This window comes from Columba livia, chromosome 26, assembly GCF_036013475.1.
Source record: "Columba livia isolate bColLiv1 breed racing homer chromosome 26, bColLiv1.pat.W.v2, whole genome shotgun sequence".
Taxonomy (NCBI): Eukaryota; Metazoa; Chordata; class Aves; order Columbiformes; family Columbidae; genus Columba; species Columba livia.
In genome coordinates this window covers 4962053-4985863 of record NC_088627.1, presented here as the reverse complement: position 1 = coordinate 4985863, position 23811 = coordinate 4962053, and the positions used below count along the sequence as shown (strand labels likewise).

Below are 23811 nucleotides of genomic sequence, written 5' to 3'. Positions count from 1 at the left end.
TTCCTAATTACACTGTTCCACAGTTCGGGATGCCACCATTCCAAAAAAAACCAACCAAGCCACAACAACATTTCAAGATTGGAAGCCCAAGGACCCCCGTGTAATCTCCTTTCCTTAGAGGATAAAATAAGATGTATTTCTGATGTGTTCAAGATTGATATATTCATGACTTGCAGTGTTTTATATCTCAGTCCTCTTACAAAACAGAGGCTGTCACACACACCCAGCCTGGAAAAGCTACATCCCCAAAATAACCAGAGAAATAAACTTCCAAAATCTGAGAAGTTATGCTGACTGGGAATAGTTTGACCCAATGACCAATTATATTACATAAGAAGATGTAATACAAGCAAGATTTTCTAGAGAGGCGTGGGAAAGAGGTGTCATCGTCATTCAGGGAAAAAGAAGCAAGTCTGCAGCTTTTCTTCCAACAACACTTGCTTTCTGTATTTTAGACACAGTGCAGCAGCTCAGATGTGACTCAGCTGCTTGCATGGTCGGGCAGGAGATCCATCCACATGGGGCTCAATGGTTTCCTTGTTGGGCAGCAAACAAAAGGCACAACAGGTTCAGCGATGTCAGAAATTCAATTACCTGGCAAAACAAAAATCTATCTGTCCCTCATCAGCATTGCAAAACCCCCACATTGTGGAGTTAGCAAAGCTCTTGAATGTTTCGCAGCATTGCACATCTCTCAGCACACAGTAAAATGGTGCAGAAATACAAGGTTGGTGCTTTGCTGCTTGGTTATTTCAGAATAGTCCCTCTTTGCCTCCCCAGGGACAGCATCAATACCTGACAGCAAAAAGAATTTGCTAACGCTGGGGGAACTTTTTGTTTCGGCTTTGTAAATTGATCTTTTCCTCCTCTCACCTTCACGATGAGTTAAGGAAGGAGCTTGGAGCTGCTCTTCAGACATTCCTCTTTCCAAATGAGGCACTTGTGGTTTATTTTAGAGACGGAAGGACTGTCCAGCTGGGCATTTTCTGGCTGTCTCTGAGGAGAGGCTTGGTGCATTTCTCGGTGAGTTTACCTAGAGTACTTACACCTCTGCTGATCTGTAACTAGAAAAATCCTCTTTCAGAATGATTCTCTAGTGACTATACAGGCATTCAAAGTTCAGCCCAAAGGGTTTTCTGTTAGCAGGCTACAAATCCACCCGTCTGATTCTTGTATGCTGCTCAGAAAATCTGAGTTATTTGCCTCCCAGTGTAAGATGGGGACTGTGTCTGAGATGCAAAAATCTGCAGAAGCTGAGGGCGGGTGGCGATGCTGGAAGAATCCCCCTTGCGAGGAAAGCCCAGTATTGCACACAGACTTACATAAGGCAACCGTGCATGAGAACTGCTGCTGGGTTCGCTGCATGGAAGCGCAAAGAAGCCACGGTTCTGTCATCGCCTACATCTGGTTGTGTAATGAGCTACCTGCTCAGACACCGCTTCTTCATACCGGGCAGGAACCCAACACCTGTGATTTTGAAAAATAAGTCCTTGCGCTTCTCACCGCTCTGGTGCACAAAGGCAGCGAATGCACCGACCCCGTGCGGAGCGCACGGCAAGTGAGAAGGACCTTGGGATGACATTGGGGTGTTTTATCTTAAACAATCCGTTTACTCATGTGTGAGGCATGCGCTGCACAGAAATGACCTCGCTGCAGTCCAGCCAGGTGGCTGCGGGGCTGCCAGCCCCATCACAGAATCATGGAACAGTTTGGGTTGGAGGGACCTCCCCAGCCCCCCCAGTGCCCCCCCTGCCATGACAGGGACATCTTCACCAGCTCAGGGTGCTCAGAGCCCCGTCCAGCCTGGCTTGGGATGTCTCCAGGGATGGTTCATCTACCACCTCTCTGGCCAACCTGGGCCAGGCTCTCACCACCCTCAGGGCAACAATTCCTTCCTCATGTCCAGCCTGAATCTCCCTCCTTTAGTTTAAATATCACTGAGTAATCACTGTAGGTTTGTTATCTAGGAACTAGCAGGGCATGGTGACAGGGCCTATTTAATGCAGACAAGTGATTCAAATCTACGTCATATTTTTTCAGTACCGTGTACACTCAGATGTCCCTGAAACATTTGGTTTCAATGTTTGCTATGTTTTCGTGCCACAGCATTTCTATTTGCCAATGACTGCAAATCTCTGCTTTTTCCATTTAATTCTAGGTGATATTTTCTCCACCTCATCCAATAAATGCATAAATCCCCACCCCAAGCAGGTCCTGAGAACTAAAGGGATGAATTTGACTTACCAGGAGCTCATCTTTCCGTTTTGCATCCACTTCAAGGAAGTATCACGAGGGTGTCAAGTGCCCCACATGCAATCTCGGCAACTCTGGGAAGCAGCCGCTTCCTTTCCAGCTTTACAGGCGGCTCCTTGGTAAAGGCAAACACGGAAAGCATGTGTTAGAAGGAAATAACCCAATGACGGAGGTATTTCATAACATAAAAGGTGAAGGAAAAGCAGCTCTCTTGCAACTGATGGCATTGCTTCAGCTCAATACACGTTATAAATTGTCATTCTGTGATACTTAAATGCAATGCTGGTCAAAGCTGCTCGCTGGTGAACTGAGCACAGAGTTTTACAGCATCAGAAAAACCACACTGATGAGTATTGTGAGTTAGCACAAGCATTACAATTCCATTTCCTAGATTTATCTTGTAGAGAAAAAGTACATGTACTCAAAATACTGCCATACAAAAGCAAGAGGAGACAGGACTGAAAGGGCAGGAAGCTTTTTAATAACACATCGTTTCTTTGAACAACACAATTTATTCTGTAATCTCAGGCTGAAGATTCAGCAAGTCTGATATTATAATTTGTACCAACAAGCCTAAAAGTGACCAGGCTTATATGATACCTATTTAAACATGGATTTAAGATACAGTATCCCTTCCCCAGTTGAGAACAGATGAGACAGAGAACGGCAGCTCTAGTTTAGGCTTAAATTTTCAGGACATGTGCTACAGCAGCTGCGATAACTGCCCGAGGAAGAAAAGGAATGGTCTGGTGATTCTTAAAATAGAATTTGGGAAGCTTAAGTTCCAAGGCTCACTATAGCACAGATAGGTTCCTGTGAGACGTCAGCTACGCCTGTAAATTGATAATGAATTGGGCACTCTGGATTTCAAGCAAAAACACAACAAAAAATGGAAAGTGCTTGTACACTGTGATTCTATGGATACAATAGAGGCTCAGAGGGACTCACACCGCTCAGGCGATTGTTTGTCGAACACTGATCGCCCAAAGGCGGCAGAAGAGCACGGAGGTTGCTGGAGGAGCGATTCTCCCGCTTTCTGAAAGCAAATAACACACGTGAGATTGTGGTAAGCCAGGCTCCAGCCTCCCGAGTTTGTCACCAGGCAGCCTGTGCTGCCTTTGGGCCTCGCCTGCCATTTGTTGGCTTCCAAGCACCGATTCTGTGTTTTCTGGTACCACCGTGTGGCGAAGAGAAGGAACAGGCTGTTAATTAAGGCGGTGGTTAATGAGGTGAGCACCACACAAACCCCCGAGACTGCTGGGCTGTGGAAAGGATGTACAATGAAGCTTTCCAATCCAGCCTCCTCTTGGCAACCTCAATCAGATCCAGTTTACTTTTGAAACCTAGGGTATTTTTATTTTTCCGTGACAAATTCATTCACTATCAATGGAATTTTCCTTCCTTCATTTCTGCAGGGCTTGCCAACACGGAAGCTAATTTGATTTACGGTAGGGTAGGGAAACACAGGCATCTCGAACCAGGCTGCAGTCCAAGCAAACCTGTTCTCCAAATACCCACAACATCGTAACAATCTCTGGTTTTATCTCCAGTAAGAAGGAAATCATGAGAAAAACTAATTTAATTGCCCAAGTTTACAATCAGTCCCCCCTAACATATGTACGTTCAGTTCTCATATTGAGATAACACTTATTTCCATCAACAAAAAGCACAGAGATACCATTTTATTAGACGGAAGGCACACAAAATTTCCTGTCTGGGCAATGCTAAAATAGTAATCTAGTGTAATTGGATTAACAGTAATCTAATAGTAATTTCTCTCTGGCAACCAACAAGCTTGAGAGCAGGGGAAAGCTGTTGCGCAGAGGGAAATTTGTTAAAAATGTGGGTTAATTCAGTAAGAGAAAATGAAATCCACAATCAAATCTGCTCAGAAGGGGAAACCTGGCAAGTTTGGGGTTACGTATCTGGTAGCAAAACGTAAAGTCTGCCAGTACCTGCAGGTGCTTTGGGAGGTGGAGTGACAGGATGTGACCAGGTCACCTGCAGCCACTGCGCGTCCATTCCTTCCACCGCCTTAGTACTTTCTCCAGAGCAGTTTTATGTCCCTTGTTTGGAGGATTTAATGCATTTTAATAGATCTCACATTTAGGAAGTTTTCCCTGATGTTTTCTGTTGCTGTTTCTTCTGCCACGCCACAGATCTCCTGGCACCTTAAGAATTTCCTTTGCAAGAAGATGGTTAAAAACCAAACAGACTGTCAAAATAATTTTGTGAAAGGCTCAGCATTTAAAAAACCATCAGAAGTCTTGATAACGCCAATGTATTAAAGCTCTTTATTAGTCACTGTCTCCTCATTAGCTCCAATCAAACTTTTCTCAGTCAGCTCCCCCTGTGCCATCTCCTTCCCATCCAATGAGGACAGGCTCATATTGTAAATTGTGAGTTTAACTATAGCTCCATTTCATCTCTACAACTGCAGGATACGGACCCATTCCTCAGAAATTATAGTCAGCAGTATTAGTCCCTGGGTATGGTATTACCATATCTGGGATGATTTAGGGACAATGAAACCCCTGTGACATCAAGGGAGGCGATTCTTCCAACACTAATGATCCTGCAACTCAATATTCACTGTGTGAAACTGAGCCTGTTTTCCTTCCTCGATGCTCCTCACACCCGCCGTTGGCAGGGCTCGGCTGACGGAGGACGAGATTGTCACTTCTTCCAAATATAATTGAGCTCTGTGAATGCAAGATGAAAACTGCTGCAGGAGAGAATCATCCTGCAACTCAAAACTGTTAATCCAAGGGCACCGCCTTAGGAGGAGCAGGGACAGGAGCTTCTTGTTCCTGGGGAGCCCTTGTTCTGCTTTTTTAGGCCCAACAATCCACATTCACTTGAAAATAAAACCAAGGTGGGGGTGAAGATGGTTCTGTAGGACTATGGTAAGTGACCCACTGGCCTGTAACCAGCTCACATTAACTTCTACTCATGTTTAATTGTCACTTAGTGTTAATACATTGATTTGGGGAGTCCAGAGGCTCTGCTCTATCATTTCTCAGTAATCTAAATGTTCTTAGGACCCCAGCAAAAAATCTGCAGTATTAGGAAAGCAGGGATCCTCCGCAGGCTCTGCTGGAAGGCTGCCAAAGCTTTCAGCGCCTTCAAACTCCACCATTCTTTGCAATCTTACCTATTAAGAGGCAAATAAATGATAACAGCAGTTTGGGTCTATTTCCCAGACAATTTATGCTGAAATTAATCAACTGAAAAGCAACTTAGTGGCATAGCCACTAATTTTACATGGATTTAAACCATGCTTGTAGACAAGTACTTCATCAAGGCCTGGGAAGAACACTGAACCTGCTCATCTGTCTTTCTACGGTCAGTGGTGACTTTCTGGATCCTGGATGCAGCTGCTCCCCTTTGCGTACAAGCAACTGCAGCTCTGAGCAAGATTCTCCCTGCACACTGAATCTGGCTCCTTGTACATCATCTCTTGTGCAAGATTTTCTGTAAAAGGATGGATAAAAGGAAGGTGGGAAAGGTATCAGACAACAGAACAATAAAAATTATAACGTAAATTGACAGGGAATACTCAGAACGAGGGTAATTAGCAAAAAGACAAAAAGCTTTTGTGTCTTATTCTAAGTACAGGACACGTAAATGCGTAACAGCCCAGCCCAGCTCTCACAGGAACCACCAAAATCAAGTGATGAGGCTGTTTGAACATTATCCAGCTGCCTCCAAAACTGTCATTGCTGGTCCTTATGATACCAATATTTGAGAAGTACTGAAAAACAGCACACAAAAAAACACAAATTTATAGATAGGACACTTGAGCAAAGCCCAGGAATGCAACCAAGCTCTGACAGTAGTTCTTTCCTGCACCTGATACTTTATTTTTACCTAAACTTAGTGCAACCCACAGCCTTTCTTAATTATCAGCTGCAAGTAGGAACGGTTGTCTCTTCCCAGTTTTAACACTCAAATCCTCAGCCTGATTTCAAATGGGATGCTTTCAGTCTTCTAAATTGGAAGATAATTGCACATTACTGCACAGCCCCGGTGCCCTTCCACGGGAGCTCATCGGGTCTCTTTTCACGTTAGCGTCGTTTCCACCAGGCTCTGGTAGTCTCCAGTTTTTGTGAGCTCTAAAAAACAGGACAAAACACATGCTAATGCAAAGACCACCTGCCAGGCCAGCTTTTTAAATGCACCCGGCAGCATAAATCACATCCCAGACGATACACAGAGACAGTTTTCCATGTAAAATGATTACCATTTAACAGAAAAACTTATTTCTAGCTTAAGGCGTTCTGGCAGCTGGAGATGCAGATTTGTGGCTGTTCTAACCACTAAACACACGCGGATTGCAGCAGAGGGTTTCTTGCTCTTTTAGCTTTTAATTTACAGAACTAATTAGTTGGATTTACTGTCTTTAGCATCCCTTCCCTCTATTTGCTTAAGAAGGAATAGATGAGCCCTGCATGTCAAGTCAAGCCCAACAGGCCAATAACTCCAGCACAGGGACACGTCCAGTGGGAAACACCTCGGATGGAGCAAGAGCTTCAAATCTTGCAGCAGCGAATACGTGTGGCACATCATGCAAAGAAACGGGGTTAAAACTTCTCTACAGCAACTCTTCCATGTGCAGATGGGATGTTCTGATCAGCAAAGAGATTCCAGACCAGGATAAAGGAAAATACAGGAATTTTGTAGCAAAAGATTAAAACGTCAATACTTTCCATGGTACGAGCATGAAGTAACACATGGCAAAGACACTGAGGCAGCTGATGCAGAATATGAGATAAAGCGTTTGGAAGTTCACTGGTGAGCAGGAGACAGCACAGCTCAGGAGCTACAGGGAAACTTCTGCAGCAGATACTCCATAAAACAGTAATTTTCCTGCCTAGCTGGAGAAAAATGTCCTGTACAGTAACATTCTGCTTAGACTTCTAGGTATTGAAAAGACTAATAATTAAGCAGCAAGTTCTTTGACAAAAAGAAACCCTGCAATTACACTTGATTAGCAGTACTTTATGGAACAATTAGGGGATGAAGGGACCTTCCAAGGAGAGATATTTGCAGGGAACACCATCACATTCCAGCAGCCACCTGACTCCTTTGGAACGGTTGGTTTTTTGGAGCAGCTTTGGCCCAAGACCTCAACCCCACACACCATGTCCCAGGGCTCCCCACAAGCTGCATCTCTTGGAGAACACCCTGGACACGCACCAACCTCCTCTCTGTTCCCACCTTGAAGCACCAAGTTAGAATTGTCACTATCCTTGTTGACCATTTCTAAGCTACTTCTGGGTGGGGTATATACATAATGCAAGATAGGTCCAGCTGTTCTAGAATGTACTTCTTCTCGCTTTCTAGACAGAGAAAACTTCTTGATGTCAAACTCTGCCCTGCTCGTTTTCATCAGATTCTCTCTGAAAACAGCACAGGTTGAAACAGGTCACAGAACTTCATCGAGAAGACACTCAAGTCCCAGGAAAGGCCAAGCAGAGGCATAAAATATTCAGTCTGAGAAAAGTTACTCTAAGAGATATTCACACATGGGTTTTTTTGGTTTGGCTCTGTCTCTAGTGTAAGTACTGACTAGAAAAACGGTGCATTTTTACTCAAATCTTGTGTCCTGCTTAGTCACCACCACAGCAAAGTCTGTATTTCATTAGCACAAGCAAGAATATTCAAGCTAAAGCACAGAAACCTAATACATAATCAGTTTTTGGGAGCTAGTTCTGGTTTCACCACCAAGAAAGGCTTAGCAAAATTTCTTTTTCTCCACAGGAACTTCAAGATTACCATATTCTTCCCCTTTTTGTATAGGACTTTAAAAACAGTAACAAAGATAATTTACTGCAGTAGATTCACTTCCACACTCCACTTTGGGCCTCCTAATAATTCAAGTTTCAAAACGCCCTGCAGCGATCTAACTTTTAGGTCAGGAAATGCCACTTTTCACTTGTGAATTGTCTGAATTAATTCTCCAAATTAAGAGGCTTAAAACCAAGCCTTGGCCATTAGGAAAACGTCACCTAAATACAAACGCATACCTGCGTGCAGCAAGAGAATTCTGCCGTCAGCCAGAGCAGAGGCGAAACAAAGGCAAGAGGAATTAGAAAGGCGTTAAGAACAGTCCAAGCCAAACCGTATCCAGCTTTATTAAAGGTACTTTTCATAAACAATCATGGTAATTTAGGCAGGACATGGGCTACAATCTGCAACATTTTACAACAACTGTCAAACTCCCCTCCCTTCATGGACTACCAAAACGTAAAAGTTGCTATAAAACCGAAGAATCTTCATTTCATACTCGTAAAGGGAAAAGTTTAGAGTGAGGGTGGACACTTTCACATTTAGCATGTTGTTTAACAACTCTTCACAAACCTACCCTAACTTTTAGAGGAACAAAAAAATTAAAACGCAGGTTTTCTTAATCTGAAGATCCACAATATAAAAGTCGTACAGCTCCTTTTCGAGCCATTATATCCCAAATTGGACACCAGAAGTCCGGATCACCCGACAACGCATTGAGTGTTAAGTCCCAAAATGCCATTTGTGGCGTATTTTGGAGTGCCAGGCTCTACGCAAACAGCAAAGACGTGGAAGGAAATACAGACACCGTTACAAACTGTGGGCTTGAAGTTGGCAATAGGCATCTTGGGAGCTTGGATGTTCACTCGTATGCACTTCACAGGACTGAACAGACGTGCAGCGCAAGGGAATCCCTTCCTCCTCTACTCAGGAAGAGCCCTTCTTCCAAAAACTGGGGGACCAGGAAAAACTTCTCTTATTAAAATTTAGGCTCCAAGAAATAGACTAAGTGACATTTGTCCCCACTGCCCCCTCCCTCCCTCCCTCCCCCGAAAACACAACAACGAAGCGGTCTGTGTGCTAACAACATAGCTTAAAAAAAAGTAAACCAAAATTCTGCATTGTTATAAAACTTGATAAAAAATAGTATTTCAAACTGTACAGTCACCAGAAGTACACAGTTATCAAAAATTCACACGTTTTTACTTGGCTTCACCAGCACCTTCAGCTTTCTGTGCCTAAAAGAAAAAGAGGAACCAGTCAATACACACCACAGACTTGCACCAAACAACTGATAACTCATTTCTCTAATTAGCAATGCTCTGAACAGAAGAAACCTTATCTGGGCTGCAGCGCCCTAATTTTTAACAAATCTAACATGTCAAGTACCATAAAAGGCAACATGAAGTTGCTTTATCATGTGCAAACTTTCTGTATTTTCAGAACAAGGTGAAACAACAACTTTCATGTGGCAACTTCAACTGGCAAAGAGACACTTTAACTCTTCAACTACCTGTTGATGTGTTGGTGTCATGAGCAACAGGTCAAAATAATCAAGCAATATTGGCACAAGTCTAAACCTGTTTAGGCTTGACATGGAAAGAAATAACTTGCTGGCGTAACAGATGGTGCCGGAGCCGCTGCTGTACCTGGTCTGTTTTGGCATCTCCGTTCTCTGCAGGGTTGTTTCCCTCCTTGCCAGCATCAGCTTTCCCCTTCTTGCCCTTGGGCACCTTCTCGCTCTTCTGTCAATGCAAAACCACCATCACCATTACAATTACCAACAGCCGCTCGTTACGCCACAAGAATCCAAAAACTAGAATGGTAAAAACCAGCACTGGGCATTGGCCCAAAAAGAACACAACACACAAACGTTTGCATCCTTAAGAGACTTGAGAAATCTTCACTTTGTTTTTTTTTTTTAATGCAAGTTTTGTAAAATTCAAAGTATTTGGTGCAACTTTATAGAAGTGACAATGCAGCTCAATTTCAAAGTTTTACTGCAACAGTTCTTAGATTTACATGTCAACAACAGCGCTGACACAACACCTTACCTTTGGAGCTGCCTTTTTAGGTTTAGGCTCTGGCTTTGGAGGAGCGGGCTTCTGCCAGGGAGAAAAAACCCTCCTGTTACTCAGATTGTTTTAGGAAAAACATACAACTTTTTAAACACACTCAACTCAAATATTTTCAAGTTCAGGAAAGCAAATCAAACCACTTGAAACTGAAGCACTTCAAATAGATTTGTCAATTATTCTACCACTCCCATAGCACCACACAATGGGGCAGCGCACTAAGCCAGTAACCTCCCTTCTGCTGAACGGTGCTCTGCGGAACACCCATACGTAATACTAAAGCCTAAAACTACTGAGTTTTGGGACATCTCTGCTCAACAAGAGAATACTCACAGCAGATAACCTCGCCGATCTCCGCTGGGGCTGTTTAAAGAGAAAAAATGATTGAATTTAATGGAACATGAACTCTCAAAACCTCATAAAGTAACTCTTATTCCAACCTATAAATTCCCAGCGCTGTTTTTTAAGTTTCTACTTCCCTTATTCTCTGTCCTCAACAAACATAAGACTCATGTTAAGTTAGTTAACTAGACTTTTCATGGTTAAGGTTAAAAGACAGTTAATACTTCAAAAAGCCTGATTCAATTACAATCACCCCCTTGCTCCGCAGTTATTTCGATGAAGTTAAATCTCACTGTCCAACATAAACACTTCATAATCCAACTTTCTGAAAATGCTGAACTCCTTACCTCATCCTTAACTTTGGCCTTGTCGCCCTTGGTATCTCCTTCAGCCTAGGACGGGAGACACAAGTTGTAGCGGCGACAAGTTGCACCGGCACCAGCCGTTATGTTTAACCCCCCATGTGCAAAGGAAACGTTCTCCAGGCGCTCCCGGGGGTTATCCGGCCGCCCACACCTGCCCCTGGGCGGTCCGGAGGCCGCCGAGATTCGGGGAGGGGCCGGAGGCACCGGCGGGCCCAGCGCCTCCGCCAGCCGGGATCCCCGGGCCGGAAGCCCCACAGCGACCCAGCCCAGAGCGGGGCGGGCCGGCCCGTCCCGGGGCGGGGAGAGCGGGGGAGCCGCGCTGCCCCCTCAGGGCGGCCCCGCTCCCGCCCACGGCTGCCCCCGCGGGGCGGCGGTTTTGGCGGCAAAGCCGCCCGGGCGCCAGCAGAGCGGCCGCTTCCCGCCCTTTCCCTCCCCCGCCTCATCCCGTCCTCCCGCCAAAACCAACCGGATCGCACCGGCGCGCGCCCCTCCCCCACCGCGGCCGTTAGCCCCCGCGCGCGCGGCCGGTAACGGTCCCCGCGCCGCCCCGCCCCCACCCCCGGGGAGGCCTCGCGCGGCTCCTCGCAGCCGTTACCGCCCCGAACGGGGGGGGGTGGGGGGGAGATGAGCGCGTAGTCCCGCCCCCCCTCCCACAGGCGGTAACGCGGGGCGGGGTGGGGGGGGGGCGGCGGGACCGTAGGGGCCTACAGCGTGAGGGGCGCGATGAGGCGGCCCGGTCCCGCGGCGCCACGTACCTTTCTCTTCGGCATGGCTCCGTGCGGCCGCGTTGTGTGTGTGTGTGAGGGAGAGCGGCGCTCGGCGGGGCGGCGTGAGGGGGCGGAGGGAGCGGGCGGAGGAAGGGGGGGCGCGGGGGCCGGGCGCGCTCGGTCGGCGAGAAGCGGGGAAAGGGGGTGAGGGAGGGAAGGAGGGAGCGGAGCGCGGCGCGGGCGGCGGCGGGGCGGGCTCCGGGCGGGCTCCGCTGGCTGCCGACCCCACTAATTTCAATCGGGTGTTTATAAAGTTTTATATAGAGCCGGACGCGGCCCAACCGGTTCCAGCCGGATCCCCACCGCCCCGCCCGCCCATTGGCCCGCCGGGGTCACGTGGGGTGGGGCCAGGCGGGGAGGGGAGGAGGGAGGTGCTGAGGAGGCGGCGCGCGCGCAATTGGGCCTCGCGCCCCCCCCCCCCCCCGCGCAGAGCCCCGCGGGCGGGAAAACCCGGGCGGGGGGGGGGCAGGCAAAAAAAAGGGGGAAAAGGGAAAAAACATCAGCAAGGCAGAAAGCGGAGGGTCCTGCCTGGGTGATGGGGAGCGCGGCCGCAGCCCCGGGGAAAGGCGGGAGCATCCCCCGTCCGCCTCCGCGGGAGCTGCGCGGGGAGCGGAGCTGTTCGTTCAGCACCAGCCGGGGCACCGGGACCCCCAAACCGCCCCCCCCGGCTGCAGAGCCGCTCGGGGGCACCGCGGGACCGGGAAACCCGCGTTTTCCTGAATAAAAAACTACGGGAGATTGGGAGTTAGGCTGGTGCAAAAGTACTTGCGGTTTTGCACTGTGAATTTTAACTCATTACAACGCGGCTCAAATACATTAATCAAAATAGGAACGCATGTATATTAAACAAAATAGGAATACATATTTATTAATCATAGCACATCTTCACTAATCAAAATAGGAACGCATGTATATTAAACAAAATAGGAATACATGTTTATTAATCATAGCACATCTTCACTAACCAAAATAGGAACCGTTACAATCAACACATTTTTGCCAACGAGATGTAAGTTTGTTTATTCCCTAAGCGTAAAAATCCGCGCTTTGGGATTCAATGAACTCCCGGAACGCGTTTTCTGCGTCCTGCGGGTTGCGGAGGCGCTTTCCCTGCACGAAGCTGTCGAGCTGCTCCAAGAACCGGTAGTCGGTGGGCAAGAGGTCGGGCGAGCGTGGCGGGTGCGGCAGAACTTCGTAGCCCAACCCGTGCAGCTTCCGAAGCGCCGGCTGTGTTGTCGTGAGGAGAATCGGGCCCTTCCCGCTGCCCAGCGCCGGCCGCAGGCGTTGCAGCTTTCGGTGCATCTCGCCGATTTGCTGAGCGTACCGCTCTGATGCGAGGGTTTCCGCGGGATTCAGAAAGCTGTGGTGGATCAGACCGGCCGCACAGCACCAAACAGTCACCACGACCTTGTTTGCGTGCGGGTTTGACTCCGGGAAGCGCTTTGGAGGTTCTTCGTGCTCCAGCCACCGAGCCGGTTGTCGTATAAAATCCACTTCTCATTGCATGTCACAATCCAATCGAGAAACTTGTTGTTGCGTAGAATGAGAGAAGCCAACACTTCAAAACGATGATTTCTTTGATTTTCGGTCAGCTCGTGAGGCACCTGATTCTCGAGCTTTTCCACCTTTCCCATTTGAATCAAACACCGAACCACCGTAGAGTGGTCAACGTTGAGTTGTGCGGCAGCTTCTCGCGTGGTTGTCAGGGGATCAGCGCTCAGCTGGCTGTTGCATTCCGATGGTTGGCCGCCTCGCTCATCTCCTTCACAAAACCTCCTGAACCAGCACTGCACCGTGCGCTCGTCCGCGGTTCCTGCGCCAAACGCCGCGTTGACGCTGCAAGTCGTCTCCGCTGCCTTGTGACCCATTTGGAACTCGAAGAAGAGAATCGCTCGCATTTCTTTTTTGCCTAGCGTCATTTCCGCGGCCTAAAAGAAATACAAACAGCAAGTTTTAAGCCAGTAGCAAAAAGACATAAAGCAAGAAAAGTGTATTAAAATGAGGTATAACATAAGGGTGCTCCAATATCAAACGGCAAATTTCAACGATGCAAAAACCACAATTCCTTTTGCACCAACCTAATAACTTCAACTGGCAAACAGACGCTTTAACTCTTCAACTACCTGTTGATGTGTTGGTGTCATGAGCAACAGGTTGAAATAATCAAGCAATATTGGCACAAGTCTAAACCTGTTTAGGCTTGACACGGAAAGAAATAACTTGCTGGCGTAACAGAAGGTGCCGGAGCCGCTGCTGTACCTGGTCTGTTTTGGCATCTCCGTTCTCTGCAGGGTTGTTTCCCTCCTTGCCAGCATCAGCTTTCCCCTTCTTGCCCTTGGGCACCTTCTCGCTCTTCTGTCAATGCAAAACCACCATCACCATTACAATTACCAACAGCCGCTCGTTACGCCACAAGAATCCAAAACCAGAAGGGTAAGAACCAGCACTGGGCATTGGCCCAAAAAGAACACAACACACAAACCTCTGCATCCTTAAAAGACCGAGAAATCTTCACTTTGTTGGGTATTTTTATGCAAGTTTTGTAAAATTTAGGAGTTTTCAGTGCAGCTTCATAGAAGTGACGATGCAGCAAAGTTTTACTGCAACAGTTCTTAGATTTACATGTCAACAACAGCGCTGACACACCTTACCTTTGGAGCTGCCTTTTTAGGTTTAGGCTCTGGCTTTGGAGGAGCGGGCTTCTGCCAGGGAGAAAAAACCCTCCTGTTATATTATTTAAAAAAAAAACATACAATTTTTAAACAAATAACTCCACCCAAATATTTTTACGTTTTAGGACAGGAATTCAAAACAGTTCAGAGCTGAAGCGCTTCAATTGGATTTGTCAATTATTGTACAAGTATTTATAAGCACCGCCCACCCCTGGGCGGGCCGGAGGCCGCCGAGATTCGGGGAGGGGCGGGAGGCACCGGCGGTTTTGGCGCCACCGGCCGCTCCGCCAGCCGGGATCCCCGGGCCGGGAGCCCCAGAGCGGGGCGGGTCCGCCCAACCGCGGCGGGGGGAGCGGGGGAGCCGCGCTGCCCCCTCAGTGCGGCCCCGTTCCCGCGCTGTCCCCGCGGGGCGGCGGTTTTGGCGCCACCAGCGCGGCCGCTTTTTCCCGCCACAACCGGCCAGGACGGGACGCGGCGGGGGGGGGGGGGAGGATGACGGCGGGACGGGCCCAACGGCGTGAGAGGCGCGGGGGGGTTCGGCCGCAGCCCCACGTACCTTCGTCTTGGGCATCGCTCCGTCGGGGCGGCGGGAGGGAAGGGGGGAGCGGAGCGCGGCCCGCACTCCCGACCCCGTTAATTTCAATTCGGTGTTTATTCATAATAAAGTTTTATATCGAGCCCGACGCGGCTCAGCCGGTTCCAGCCGGATCCCCGCCCGCCCATTGGCCCGCCGGGGTCACGTGGGGTGAGGGCGAGCGGATAAGGATGGATGAATATTTTTATTCGGGATTTGATAATGTCTTTATCCTCTTCACAATATCATTGAAAACGCTGAGTTTTCAGCAAGTACAAAGTCCTTTACATCTGCATTTTCTAGTTTTCACCTGGAGGGAAAAAGGAGGATTTAAAAAACCAGCAACAGCTGGTGCTGCTGCGCCTGCATTGGAAACAAAAATCAAGATGTTTTATCTTATTTTGACCATGAGGACGGAAAACATAAGAAATTAAAAGACAGAAACAACCTTGGAAATTAGCTAGTCCACCTCCCTGCCGACGGAAAACAGAACAAACCCTCCCCAGCTGCTCCAGCCGCTCCCAGTACAGTCACGTCAACAGCCCCATTTTGGCCGGGATCACACTGGTTGTGGTTGGGATCACGCCGGTTGCGGCTGGGATCACACCGGTTGCGGATGGGATCACACCGGTTGCGGATGGGATCACACCGGTTGCGGCTGGGATCACGCCGGTTGCGGCTGGGATCACGCCGGTTGCCGTTGGGATCACACCGGTTGCGGATGGGATCACACCGGTTGCGGCTGGGATCACGCCGGTTGCGGCTGGGATCACGCCGGTTGCCGTTGGGATCACACCGGTTGCCGTTGGGATCACACTGGTTGCGGCTGGGATCACACCGGTTGCAGCTGGGATCACACCGGTTGCCGTTGGGATCACGCCGGTTGCGGCTGGGATCACGCCGGTTGCGGCTGGGATCACGCCGGTTGCCGTTGGGATCACACCGGTTGCCGTTGGGATCACACCGGTTGCGGCTGGGATCACACTGGTTGCCGTTGGGATCACACTGGTTGCGGCTGGGATCACACCGGTTGCCGTTGGGATCACACCGGTTGCCGTTGGGATCACACCGGTTGCCGTTGGGATCACACCGGTTGCCGTTGGGATCACACCGGTTGTGGCCACTGCACTCCTGGGTTTAACTAATTTCTTTTTAAGCCACAAAGTTAATTCCCAACCAATACTTTTCCTTGCTGGCTCAGAGACTTTTTCCTAAGCAGAGTTTGTGCCAACATCTTCAGCATTTGGGTTTTCCCCACATACAGCGCTCAGAAGGGATCACAGGGCCTGGTGAAACTTTTGAGTTATTTTTTCTTTACATCAAGGCTGACAACACCTTGTTTTAGCTCTTTGGAAGCCAAGAGCAGATACATCGCATCAGGCGAAGTGGGGAAAAGCCAAGATGCTGTCGCTAAGCAGGGCAGCGGGGAATATCTCTGCCATTGCTCAGCACGGGGCTCCCTTTCTCACCAGGAATAATCCTCTCCCTCTGGAAAGTGAGGATCCCATACAGGACAGCACAGGAAACCTCGACAGGAGATTTGCTGCTGCAAAGCCCTGGGGAGAATTCAAGTCCAGACTGATTTAATAGGACAGAATCATGTGCCTGGGGCAGTTCACAAGGAGTCAAACAGAACTGGAGGCTCATTTTAGGTCACTTCTTGTCTCAGCCAAGTACCGAGCAGCGGAGATATGGAGGAGTGTGTGTGTTCTCCATCGTCAGGGCAGGAAGGTGAGACAGACGGACGGCATTTCCTTCCTCAGCAGCATTCACAGAACTAGAAAGGTTCACAGTACCCTCGGACAGGGCCAGCGGGGACGTGAAGTCCTAGAGCAGCCCAGCACCACACCGAGCGAACCCCTCTGGGCTGCAGCCGTTCCCTCTCACATGGCTAAAAGTTGTCTTCCCAAGACCCCAGCACCCGTGTCACGCGGACACCGGACACAATCTCTCAAAGAAGTCCGCTCTCTTGTGCTCTAGTGCTTGTAGGAAGCCCTGGATTCTCTCTTCCCGCATGGCAGTGCATTTCTGCAACAGTGTCCGTCGGCGCCGAGAGTCTCCGTGGGACGCAAACCCTTCCTGCTGCAGCTTCTTTGTCACGTAATCCTGATCCCTTTCCACCTCTTGTCGCCTTCTTTCCTCCATGTAGGAGTCTCTCGCCTTCTAGAGTGAAAAGCAGAAGAGCGTTAGCACTTTATCAGGCCTTTTAGCTCATCTGCGGAACAGGTTATGGAAGAAATAGCCTCTGCTTGGCCATCAATCTGCAGGTTAAATGAAGGGTGGCTCTGTGTGCGCCTCCTCCACTTTTTGAGGCATGCTGCTTGATTGGTTATAAAAAAATACAGGGATATCCTACAAGACCTTTTCCCCAAGATACAAGTCTGCTGACAGCATTAACCCCGAGTTCAAATAGACAAAGGTCGTGACAGATTGTGGAAAACTCCTCAGCTAACAGAATCAGAGCAGCGTACGAGAGGACTTTCAAACCAGGGATGTGCACACAAGCTGTCATCGCCAGCATCAATGCAGAATCTTTGATCCTGTTCACACGGCAGCTGAAAGGTTTTCGGGGATTCAGAACACTGATTTATGGGGTAATTCTTTGAGCTGATGATCAGCTACCAAGCTAATCAGCTCCAGTAAATAAGCAAGAGTGGGCTCAGCATTCCCAAATGCCTGTGATGTAATAACTCACTGGCTTGAGGCATAGCAGGATGGGCAGGAGAAAGGTAAAGGCAGTAGCTACCCTGCCTATCCTTCAAGTATCTGAAATATTTTTGCCAAACATCTCTCCTGGATTTCTTCTCATTGCACATATCCTGGCCTGCAGCCTCCACCAGCAAAAACACAATTCCATGCAAGAATATTAAGCTTTCATTTTTCTAAAGAGTAAAACCGATCACAGTGAGATAACCTGACACACGCACGCTTAGGGAGTGCTGGCCTTTCAAACGAGCAAGAAGAAATCCTTATTCTAACGAGAGCCTGGCCACCTGCTATGATGCTGTAACAACCCACGTGTGCGCAGGAGAAGCAACACATCTGACATCAGCTGCGACTGAAACCAGATCTTACCGCACCGCAGTCAACGAACAGTTGCTGCTCCCACTTTGCGCTCCCTCACCCCATCTCCAGCACACGGCTGTGCAGGAACACGCTGCCTCGAGTTTGCCATCTCCCTTACCTGCAAAGCGCTGTAGTTCATCTGGAAGCGAAGGATGGCCTCGCACAGGTTCCAGAAGGAATATTCTGGCCACAAGACCGACTGAAACACCAGGCAGGAATGGGATGTCTGCAAAAACAACATCACCAACGATTTAATCATCTAGTGAGATGTCATCAAGATACAGCTCTATCGGTGAAACTCTGCCAGTTGTCTGACAAAGATTTTACCTAGGCTGTGTTATCAGATTCTACTTAAAATTAAAGAAATACTAGCCAGGAAAGTTTGAAATTGCACTATGTAGAGTCTCTTTAATTAGTTTTTAATGCTGGGACACTAGTCATCCATTCCTGCAGGACGCCAGCAGAATTCTTTCTAACACTATGTTGATCTTCACAGCGGTATTTTTAACAGCTTAAGCATCACAGACGTATAATAAAACTAAAATAGCAACACTGGACTACCCAGGGCTGAGGTAAGGGAGTAACAGATGAACTGAGGATCAGGACGTGACATTTAAGCCATTCATCAAATGACATCTCATGATATTCCTTGCTGCCCACTCGTGGCATTTAAAGTGCTTAATGAATCTAAAAGTTGTGGTGAAGATATCCTAGAGCAAAAAGATGCAAGATTCCAACTTAAAAGCTATTTTTGCCATCAAGTCCCTCAAAGTTTCAAATCAGCATGTTCCTATGACTGCTACTATAAAATCGAACGTTTAGAAGGACTCTGAGTGACTCAAAGTTATAACGATATAGACAACCTTAGTGTCAATTCTATACAAAAACCATCATAAGGACATTTCTTGTTAAGTGTTTTCACGATGATGCAACTTCAGACTTTTGCTGCGAGGTATTTTAGGCAATCGCAGAACAAGAAACAGGTTCCTCAGAGGTGCCCCAGCACTGAGTCCACCCAAGAAGTTACCCAACCCCTGGCAGAGAGAGCTGAAGAGCCCTCGTGTTGGCTCATGCCTGCATTCAGTGGAACACTCTCTGATGCAAAGATGGAATATTTCAAGGAGAAAACAAAGACTTTACCTGCCAGAGCAAGAAATCACTCAACCGAACCTCTCCAGAGGTTCGAATCAGGAGGTCTGGGTCAGGGGAGTTGTTGGTGTACAGACACTTATCGAGCAACGATTCAGACACATCACTAAGAAAGACAAATCATGGAATCATTTTGGTTGGAAGAGACCCTCAAGATCATCAAGTCCAACCATAACCCAACCCTGGTACTAATCCATGTCTGTAAGAATTTGATCTATACGTCTGCCCAACCCTCCAGGGATGGTGACTCCAGCACTGCCCTGGGCAGCCTGTTCCAATGCCCGACAACCCTTTCTGGGAAGAATTTTTTCCTAATATCCAATCTGAACCTTCCTCGGTGCAACTTGAGGCCATTTCTTCTCATCTTATCACTTGTTACTTGAGAGAAGAGACCAACACCCTCTCGCTACAACCTCCTTTCAGCAATATCCAGGTCAATGTTTGCAGCTTATTAAGATCACTTTCCTGAGCCAACAGAGGTGGCACAACTAAATCAGAATTACTGAGGGTTTTTTTTATAAACACAGGACATCAGATTAAAACGGAGCGGTGGAGCTGTACCACAACCAGTCACCAACTTGCTTCTGCTGGACCCTGCTCCACAGGCTATTTCAAATGCTCTGTCAGCCCCCACTCTTTGAAACATAATCCAGTGGTGGAACTGGACTGTGAGGACTTCCATCTGGAGCAGAGCGCTAACTGCTCCGTCTCTTCCAGGGTGGAGGAACAGTTCGCTATTCATGATTCATCTGTTGTTTACCTCAGAGCTAAAACTGCCAGCCAAGCAGCCAATTGTTGTGGCTTAAAATCTGCCTTCACATTTAAACTAACTTCAGACACAGACCTCATTTCTCTTCTGTCTTGGTTGTGTATCTATCACTACGGCAACCAAAATAATAAAAAGCAAACATTGCATAGTAACTTTAAGTCATTTGTTCCAGTCGTACTTGTTTAATGAGGTCTATTTAAAAGCCACTTGGCTTCTGAGAGGTTTTTAATGAGGCACAGGACGGAAGACAGGCGGTTTTCATTTGTGAAACCTCCCACGGCACAACAAGAGTTACCTGGGTTCGAGCAGCCCCTGTTCCACTCCCCACGCCATCTCCCTCACAGCGCTGCTGATCTCATGTCTCGATGTGTACGCAAAGCAGACATTCAGAAAGCATCTGAAAAGAGGAGAAAGATGTGAAAGACTAACCTAAGGGAAGTCCAGTAGATGACAGTTATACACCTGCCAAGTCTCAGCCTTCAGGTAGAAGAGGAAGGCGTGAGGTATCAGCTGCTTTAAACTGCGTTACTTACTTGTTGTAGTTCCTAGTTGCCAGCACAGCTTGGGCAATCAGCTCCTGAATATCCAAGGGCAGAAGCGGCAGGTCCCCAAGGACACGGATACACACGCCGTGCTTCTTCAGACTCTCCCTGCGCCAAATAACGAGAGTGAGGACCACAGAACACAGAGTGGTCTCTGCTGCACAAGTGCCAGGTTTGCCTTGTGTAACATCCACCAAAAAGCAGAACCAGGCATGCAGCAGGCATAGCTTGGGCAAAACTGAGCGCTACAAAAAGGCAAAACGACCAAAAGTTTTTTAGGCATTGAAAGCTGGCTTAGATTTGATCATCCCAAACCATTCCTTAAAGGAAAAAAGATCATTCCCCATAGAAGTTCCTGAGGTACAGACATCACCAAAGGACTAGGAAACGATCACAGATACTTCATGAAAACAAGGCACCCAGCACTCTGGTTCTAAGAGGGAATTTCTGATTGTGCTGTGCTCATCTGAAAACTGGAGTATTCCGACTGTTTGGATGGGATTGTTCCACCATAAGCCGCAGGACACAGACACCGATCTGGTGTGCGAGGGGACTGTGCGTGCTCAGGAGCTGCACATCCCACCCAGGCAGGCAGAGCCCCTGGACACACATCTCCAGCTGGAGGGGGAGATCAGCTTCCTTCATCTAATCCATTTTCACAACTCGTAACATCCCTGTAACACCTTTTAATCAAGTTTAGCTTTAGTTCCACCCTGCGGGATACAGACATGAAAGGATTCTTACTGTTCTTCCAGTAGGCGGCTGAATTTCTGTCTTGCCAGATCCATTAGTCCATCCACCTCTTCCTTGGAACGTTTAAAGTTCTCAATACTAAAGGCATAAACAGTGACCTCCCGAATGCCCAGATTTAAGCACCACCTTAGTGTCTGCAAGACAAAACATAATGGAAAACCCAAGTCAGATAAGCAGACAATCAGGTCTGCAAGACCCAGTTTCTCCACAGCTAAAACCTTCCCCTCATTTCCCGCTACACTAAGACTGGATCAAACGAAACAACCGTTAAGAGCTGACAATGAAATGCACTTGATTAGAATTTCAGATTCATTTTAAAGAACGGGAGAAAAATACCACCACCTAAAGATGAGAATCTGTAACAAATACGGGACTAATCCAGCCAAGGAAAGCACTTCTTGGAGATAACAATATAAATTATATAATACCTTACACACAACGTAAATGCAGCAAACACCCTTCCCACCTGCGCCAGCTTCTCAAAGCCTTGCGAATGTCCCTGCTGTCTCTCCACGTGGCACTTTTGGGCATAACGGCGATTGCCATCCATGATGAAGGCGACATGCTTGGGCATCGGACCTGCCTAGAAAATAAAGAGAAACACAAGAGAAAAGCAAGCGAAGAGCCAGGCTGGCGCCCCGCACTGCCGAGAGGTCAGTCTGGCTGCTCCCGGCAGCACCGCTTCTTTGTGAGCGTCTCCCCGCTTCGAGTTTTATGCTGCTGTAAATTTAAGTATTTTATATTTCAGAGTTCAAGGCGTTTTCACAGACACGGCTTACGAGAAAACAAAACGAGCCATGAGGCTTTTGCTCACTTAGGAGTATTCCTTTCCGCTGATCTCATTGGGTCTACGTAGAGAAGAAGAACATCAGCAGCCTCCAGACTCTGCTGGGCAAGGGCAGAGTTTGCCTGGAACTGGTGAGTTATTCTACACAGCAGCAACTCAGTTTCGTTTCTTAGACGCATAATCCAACCACCTTGCTTCTCGCCCTCCTTCATCAGCAAGGGCACAAAACATGGGAGCCTGGGAGTGTAAGCTCATTATTGACAAGTGCTCCAGCCTTGCTCATTTGCAAGGCTAAGCTTAAGTAATTTTCCATCCCCGAATGCTGTTTAGGGATGTACATCCAGTGCCAGCGTTAATATGTACTCCTGCTAGTGACACCACTTTTCTAGAGCAGTCACACAGATAATTCCACTCTGAAACCCAATGAACCTGCCAGTTCTTTACCACAGGTAACAAAATTAATCCCTTACCTTAATGATGTTGGCACAAAATCTCTCTATGATGGTCAGCTCGCCTTCTCTGATCCACGACATGTTTTACCAAGAGCTCCTTTGCTTCTTTAACGGGAAGACGAAAACAAGGGGGTTAGAGGTACAGAAGATTCCGTCTGAGCCCCAAGCAATGCTACAAATCATCACCTTGGAAAAAATAAGCCTGACTAGCTGCTTTGAAGCCCTTTTAATAATCCACACAAGTACTTTGGTAAGCAGACAATGGGGGAGCTCAGAAACGAGCTCTGGAATTTTCCAGCTATACGTTGCCAGAAAGGATTCTGGAAGAGCTGATAGCAAGATAAAACATAACCGCATCTTCCAGCCAAAACAGCTGAGGGTCCGCACAGCCCCACAATTTCGGCCACACCAGGTGAGTCACAAGCTGGTGACAGCATGAATTGTCCTTCTGTGCTTTTGTGTGGGAGCTCAAATCACCAACTACCCCCCACCATTGTCACCACCGATACTTTTCCTTCACAAGCTGAGAACTTCAGCCTCTGGACATGTAAAAATATTTGGATTTACCATATTATCTGCGCTTCATATACTAGTATCTGGTTTGAGGAAACACGATACAAGAGCTTGCTAAACTTCCACGTTAATTTTAAGTTCTCTCAGGCAGAGACGTGGGCAAAGCGGCTGTGAAGAGAGAGCTGTGGGGCAACAGTCCAGCCCCAGCCCCCGGGACCCACCCAGGGGCTGAAGCAGGTTCAGATTACACTGACTGCGTTCATTTTCTCTATGGGTCTTCTGCCTCTGCCCTCAGGAATAGATGTGCACCCTCAGACACACAAAACACTAAGGCAAGAACTGCTGAACCTCGGGCCGTCCCGCCGGGCACGGGGCAGGTGAGGAGAGGCCGCCGGATCCCCCGCTCACGGGGCAGCCCTCGGGCCTCCCGGCTCCGTGAGGGGACGGCAGCGGCGGCCGAGGGGAGACCCGGCGAAAGTGGAGACCCAGAGAAAGGAGCGAGCACCACGCAGAGGGGGTCCCGCTCCCCGCCCGCCCCGGGGTGACCGGCGGCCCCGCTCCCCGTTACCCCCGTTCCCCCTCGTTACCTCGCCGGGCGGCACCGCCTCAGCCTCACCGGACAGTGACGATTCCTTCCGCTTGCGTCACCCGCCCGCGCCCGGACAGGGAGGTGCGCGCAGGCGCTGACGCGCGGGGCGGGACAGGGCTTGTGCGCATGCGCGCTGTGAGGGGGGTGTGTGTGTGTGTGGTGCTTATAGAGTCGCGTTAAAATCATCATTTTGGGTTGGAAAACATTCTTAACATCACCGAGTCCGCCCATAACCCACCCCTGTCCCTGCCCCATGTCCTGAGAACCTCATCTCCGTCTGTCCAGCCCTCCAGGGCTGGTGACTCCAGCACTGCCCTGGGCAGCCTGTTCCAATGCCCCACAGCCCTTTGGGC

The 23811-nt window shown here is 48.5% G+C and overlaps 3 protein-coding genes across 3 annotated transcripts; all 3 read right to left on the bottom strand.

Moving 5' to 3' along the window:
• Positions 1 to 8360: 8360 nt before the first annotated feature.
• LOC102087565 (non-histone chromosomal protein HMG-17) lies at positions 8361 to 11892 on the bottom strand. The gene is made up of 6 exons (XM_065041927.1): positions 11581 to 11892; positions 10808 to 10852; positions 10452 to 10481; positions 10098 to 10148; positions 9693 to 9788; positions 8361 to 9281 (listed from the first exon to the last, which is right to left on the bottom strand). Exons 1-6 carry the CDS (start codon positions 11593 to 11595, stop codon positions 9246 to 9248), a joined length of 273 nt encoding a protein of 90 aa, XP_064897999.1. The 5' UTR covers positions 11596 to 11892; the 3' UTR covers positions 8361 to 9245.
• Positions 11893 to 12432: 540 nt separating this feature from the next.
• On the bottom strand, positions 12433 to 14962 carry LOC102087740 (histone-lysine N-methyltransferase SETMAR-like). Its single transcript, XM_065041914.1, has 4 exons — positions 14821 to 14962; positions 14244 to 14294; positions 13852 to 13947; positions 12433 to 13520 (listed from the first exon to the last, which is right to left on the bottom strand). Exons 1-4 carry the CDS (start codon positions 14833 to 14835, stop codon positions 12990 to 12992), a joined length of 693 nt encoding a protein of 230 aa, XP_064897986.1. The 5' UTR covers positions 14836 to 14962; the 3' UTR covers positions 12433 to 12989.
• A 62-nt stretch (positions 14963 to 15024) lies between these two features.
• On the bottom strand, positions 15025 to 23543 carry DHDDS (dehydrodolichyl diphosphate synthase subunit). The gene is made up of 9 exons (XM_065041888.1): positions 23457 to 23543; positions 22375 to 22461; positions 21584 to 21700; positions 21109 to 21251; positions 20356 to 20472; positions 20118 to 20219; positions 19045 to 19159; positions 18023 to 18130; positions 15025 to 17001 (listed from the first exon to the last, which is right to left on the bottom strand). Exons 2-9 carry the CDS (start codon positions 22435 to 22437, stop codon positions 16765 to 16767), a joined length of 1002 nt encoding a protein of 333 aa, XP_064897960.1. The 5' UTR covers positions 22438 to 22461; positions 23457 to 23543; the 3' UTR covers positions 15025 to 16764.
• Positions 23544 to 23811: the final 268 nt, after the last annotated feature.

Coding starts and splice junctions, on each gene's coding strand:
- LOC102087565 (XM_065041927.1), bottom strand. Junction 10,482..10,807: donor AGGCCAAAGTTAAGGATGAG/GTAAGGAGTTCA, acceptor CTCTTTAAACAG/CCCCAGCGGAGATCGGCGAG. Junction 9,789..10,097: donor CTAAAAAGGCAGCTCCAAAG/GTAAGGTGTTGT, acceptor TTGCATTGACAG/AAGAGCGAGAAGGTGCCCAA.
- LOC102087740 (XM_065041914.1), bottom strand. Junction 13,948..14,243: donor CTAAAAAGGCAGCTCCAAAG/GTAAGGTGTGTC, acceptor TTGCATTGACAG/AAGAGCGAGAAGGTGCCCAA. Junction 13,521..13,851: donor GAGATGCCAAAACAGACCAG/GTACAGCAGCGG, acceptor TATTTCTTTTAG/GCCGCGGAAATGACGCTAGG.
- DHDDS (XM_065041888.1), bottom strand. CDS start 22,437: ATGTCGTGGATCAGAGAAGGCGAGCTGACCATCATAGAGAGATTTTGT. Junction 20,473..21,108: donor AGCCGCCTACTGGAAGAACA/GTAAGAATCCTT, acceptor TATTTGGCGCAG/GGAGAGTCTGAAGAAGCACG. Junction 19,160..20,117: donor CAGGGGCTGCTCGAACCCAG/GTAACTCTTGTT, acceptor TGTCTTTCTTAG/TGATGTGTCTGAATCGTTGC.